Source organism: Dendrobium catenatum, unplaced genomic scaffold, assembly GCF_001605985.2.
Source record: "Dendrobium catenatum unplaced genomic scaffold, ASM160598v2 fragScaff_scaffold_853, whole genome shotgun sequence".
Classification (NCBI taxonomy): Eukaryota; Viridiplantae; Streptophyta; class Magnoliopsida; order Asparagales; family Orchidaceae; genus Dendrobium; species Dendrobium catenatum.
The window spans coordinates 2,830,579-2,835,129 of record NW_021319315.1 but is presented as its reverse complement, the minus strand read 5'-3'; the positions used below and the strand labels follow the sequence as shown (position 1 = coordinate 2,835,129).

At 38.3% G+C, this 4,551-nt stretch overlaps 1 protein-coding gene across 2 annotated transcripts in view; it reads left to right on the top strand.

Annotated features, from left to right (window-relative positions):
- The window catches only part of LOC110110368 (synaptonemal complex protein ZEP1), a 38,700-nt gene that overhangs the window by 20,222 nt on the left and 13,927 nt on the right, over nucleotides 1-4,551 (top strand). For both annotated transcript variants that reach the window (XM_020841800.2, XM_020841802.2), the window contains 3 exons: nucleotides 3,394-3,501; nucleotides 3,603-3,713; nucleotides 3,787-3,873. In XM_020841800.2, the coding sequence (XP_020697459.2) occupies nucleotides 3,394-3,501; nucleotides 3,603-3,713; nucleotides 3,787-3,873 (306 nt within the window). The remainder of the gene's footprint in view (nucleotides 1-3,393; nucleotides 3,502-3,602; nucleotides 3,714-3,786; nucleotides 3,874-4,551) is intronic.

Here is a 4,551-nt window from a genome sequence, read left to right as displayed (position 1 = left end):
TTTTTTTTATGTATCTTTTATTTCATGCACTAGTGACTGTTTTGCCCTTATGAAGGCGTAGTGTTTGTTGTAGCCCAATGGGCATGTGAGTCATTTTTATTTTCATGCTTTGAGACCTTTATAAAGGGATCTCCTCTTATTGTATGAGCTTAATGTTTGATTAATAAAAATTCTGAAATTGTCTTTGTCTTCTTGCTTGGGAGCTTGAGAGAAAGAGAGGAGACCTAGGAGAGGCTCCACCCGAATTACCCAACAGCCCACGCCGGTGAGCTCTTGGTTTTCTTTATTTAGTTCGCTGCTTTCTCCTTCCCCACCATACCTCCACACCTCCATACCCGAACCCTTCCCCTGGATCTTAGACCCGCCCCTTTTCCCCCCTCCCTGCAGCCGATCCAGCCTTTCCCCCACAGAATCCCGCCATCTCAACCCCTCCCCCATCCCGCTGCCACCGGTTGTGCCAGGAAATCCTGCCGCCCAGCCCAAGGAAATTTGAATTCCATGTGTTCATTCCCTCATTAATCCTTTCCTAAAATAACACCTTATATTTAGGAAGAGTTTAAATGAGATTCCATCAGTTTTAAAATTCAAATTTTGAATCTCTTTAATTGATTAAAACCTGAAATTTAAATTAGGATTTAATTAATCCCATGGGCCCCACTAATTAATCAAATCCTTTCTCTCCCTCCCTTGCTTGGCCAACCATCCATCTCTCTTCTTCTCTCTCTACTTGCCACATAAGCACCCACTAATTCCCCCCTTAATTATCCCCTAATAACCGCCCCTCTTTAATTCAAAATTATGGAGGTTTCTATTGCAATTAACCTCTCCCTCCAACCCAAGAAAATTTGAAATTCAAATTCAGATTTTCTCTTGGTCTTCTTCTAGCTCACGGCTCAACTCTCCTTCCCTTGTCTTCTTGCTGCCCTTCCTCAATGCTGAATGGCGGATCCGGAGCTTGAATGGGGATTAGTATTCCACGCCGACGGGAGCATTAATATCCTACGATCTCCGTGCTTTGACGTAGGATTTGAAGACGACGTCATAATTGAAGAATACTTGGAGCGAGTCGTCCCGATTCTCGTAAGCATCATCGACCGACAGTTTCGTGACTACACTTGGATGATCATCGGACGCCATCCACTACCACCTCCCCCGGCGACTACCTCTCCGGTAACGAAGTCTTTCGTCTCCTTTTCCGTAGTGGTGCTCTCCATCTTCGTGTGGTTCTTTCTTCTCCGCTAAAGCCCAAGAGTGAACAAGTGAGAGGGTGCTCAAGGTGAACGTTTTCATTATTAATTGTGGGATTTTGTTATGAGCATTTAAGTAATTCTTTTATCTTGAAATATTATGAATTGTTTGGTGATCTCGACGCAAAACTTCGCCTAAGCAAGTTGATTACTTAGAATAAATTTAATCATCTATTTTATTAGTAATAAATTTGTATTGGGAAGTTTTAACAAATTCTTGTTTTAATTTTCGCACGCAATTCCTACTTTGATTCACATCATAAACACTTAAGCATTGAGGCGCCTTTTGGTGTAATGGTCAGAATATCATTAAGAAACTTTGCTGTATGCTGATCCCGGTGAAATCCTAGGATGGGTGATCTTCTGAGAAGTTACACCAACATGACAAAATTGTGAGGCTGTTAGGCCAAAGCGGACAATATCTCAAATATTAAGAGTTTGGGTTGTTACAAGTGGTATTAGAGCAATACACCAGTCGAAAGATGAGAACTAAGTGACATACAAGACAAAGTATTATGCCATGAGAGCCACCTATTGAATCCTATATGGGACAAAGTGATACATAGCAGGAGTCACCACTTGAACTTATAGGGGCCACCTTTAGAATCCTATCTACCTGGTAGATGATTCTGTTATAAAGATACTAACGAGGACTTCAGTTACTTAAGTGGGAGAGATTGTGAAACCCCTTAAGTAAAAAGAAGCTAAACTCTTAAACATTGAGACGTCTTTTGGTGTAATGGTTGAAATTTCATTAAGAAACTCCGTAGTTAAGCCTGTGCATCCAGAGAAATCTTGGGATGGGTGACCTCATGTGAAGTTATGCCAATAGGACAAAACTATGAGGCCCTTAGGCCAAAATGGACAATATCTCAATATTTAAGAATTTGAGCTGTTGCACTAGTTGTCTGTAGAAATGATAAAGACGATGAGTGAGCAAGCTTCAATCGAACGTACTATGTTCGTTTGACCTTGTATGCTTGAAAAAATGAAGAAGATGAAGAACTCGAACCTTCAATTGCTCATTCGGCATCCTTGTCTACCAGCGAAAATAAAGAAGACGACGAAGATGCAATCTCCAATTGATTATCAGGCACATTTGGCCTAGCCTGCTTGCAGAAAAATGGAAAATGACATAGAGCCCCTTGCCTGCTCGTGTAAATGAAGAAGACAGACGAATGTGAAGCAATATGGGATAACCCTAAAGCATATGTGGCTACTTAGGGAGATTCGCAATGAACCACTCTTTTTATTTATTTAAAAAATAATAAATATTGGAAAACATATGTTTTAAATATTTTGTCATTAAATATTATGACACACGTGTCCGCTTAAATTTAAATACTATTTTATCGGACACATTTCAACCGCGTTCAACATGTGTCTTAGTCATGCCAGACCTATGTTCAATACTGCATACCTTCATAAGAAGGTGTGTCGGTGCATCATAGTTGAGTTTGTTGGGAAGGATTTTGAGGGTACTTGGTAATAACTGAGCTGGTGTGGGTCTTATGGAGAAAATGAGGATTGTATGTTTAACACTCAGGGAAGAATTAGAGGAGAAAAATGGAGATATCACCATTAGAAAATGAGGTATGCTTAATACTCAGCAAAGAATTGGAGAGATGAATAGAGTGATTGGGAGGGGGAAACAGAGGATTTTAGGTTTAATGCTCAGGAAGGGGGAAATGGAGGGTTGTAGGTTTAATACTCAGGGAGAAATTAGAGAAGATTAGAATGTTCGGGAGGGGGAGGGGGAGGGGAGGGGGGTGGATCAAGATAAGATTCAGTAAATGTTCTTTAATTTGCCTGGGCAGAAAATGGTTTTTGGCTGGTTTATTAACATTTTGACCCTTGAATTTTGATAAATATGGTAAGAAGATGACTTACAGGCAGAACTTGCTAATCCATATAGTAGTTGGTGATTGTTAGAAATATTTCAACCTTTTCCAATTTAATTATGATTATAATCGAACAAAAAAATCAAATCAGTGATATCTTTAAGTGGCGGATTTTTCTTATGTCGGTGTTATGAATGGTTTCATTTAAGCGCATGTTGATTATGTATCTAATGGACAACTTGACATGCACATTTACTTCATCTTTTTTAAGGAAAACTTATTAACAACTATTTTGTATTCTCCAGATTTCCAAAATTCGGGAGGACTGTGATCAGAAGGAAAAAATTATGCTTGCTCGTCATAGAGAAGAGTTGCAACTGATTCAGCTTCATGCAGAGAATGAAATGAGGGAGGTACTGAGAAGCTAACAAGCAATTCACTGTTTACCCCCAACCCCCCGCCACAAACTTTTTATTTTTCCTTGCTGTGAAAATCTGAAAAAAAAAAAAAACAGAAAACATCATCCCTGAGGAAGGAACACGAAATTCAAATGAAATCTTTAAAGATGCAGTATGATGATGTACACAAAAAACTGGAAGAAGACTTGGAGATGCAAAAGTCTAAGGTATAGTTCTTTATGGTTGTGTTGGTCTAATTATTTGTTAATTGCCGTGAATATTCATGCGCTGTATTTGCAGGAGGAGAAACAGAGAAAATTACTACAATTGCAATGGAAAGTAATGAGTGAAAATCAACAGGACAATCAAGAAGTGGACTCTAAGAAGGTTTATAAGTTTTAATGCTAAAAAAACCTTTAATTGGATATAAAATTAGCTTTTTTTTAATTGGTATTGCTTTCTGAAGACTTTTGATGATGTTTTTGTTTTGCAGCTTTAATTAGATTGTACTTAAGTAGTTTATACTTTCCTAGAATGACAAATTTTGTTTTTTTCTTTTGTTATTTTAATCATATCTTTTCTCTCTCTTTGGAGATAATACTTCTCCGTTAAAGTAGTTGTATATTTTGGTAGTCTGATGAGCATGTAGTATTGTGAACTCGCATCATGTCCTGCATACGAACCATCCAAAAAAAAAAAAAAAAATGCTAGCGCGCCCTAAGGAGAAATATAATATTGATTTAAGTTGACAATAAAGTGTTAATCTGGCAAATTGGTGCAAGTGGAGCTTGGGTGTCCCTTACATTGCTTGAGTTGAAGATGTGTAAACGTCGATTTAAAACTTTTGAGGTTGGTGATTTTGTTATGGTGCGAATTCGTCCGGAACGGTTCCCTCCGGGAACAGTTAAGAAATTGCATGCAAAGAGTGCTGGGTTTGTCAAAATACTTAAGAGAATTAATGACAATGCTTATGTAGTAGATCTGCCTGCAGATTTCAATATAAATCCCTCTATTAACATAGAAGACTTAGTGGCATATGAAGGTCCTGATTTTAACCCACAAAAT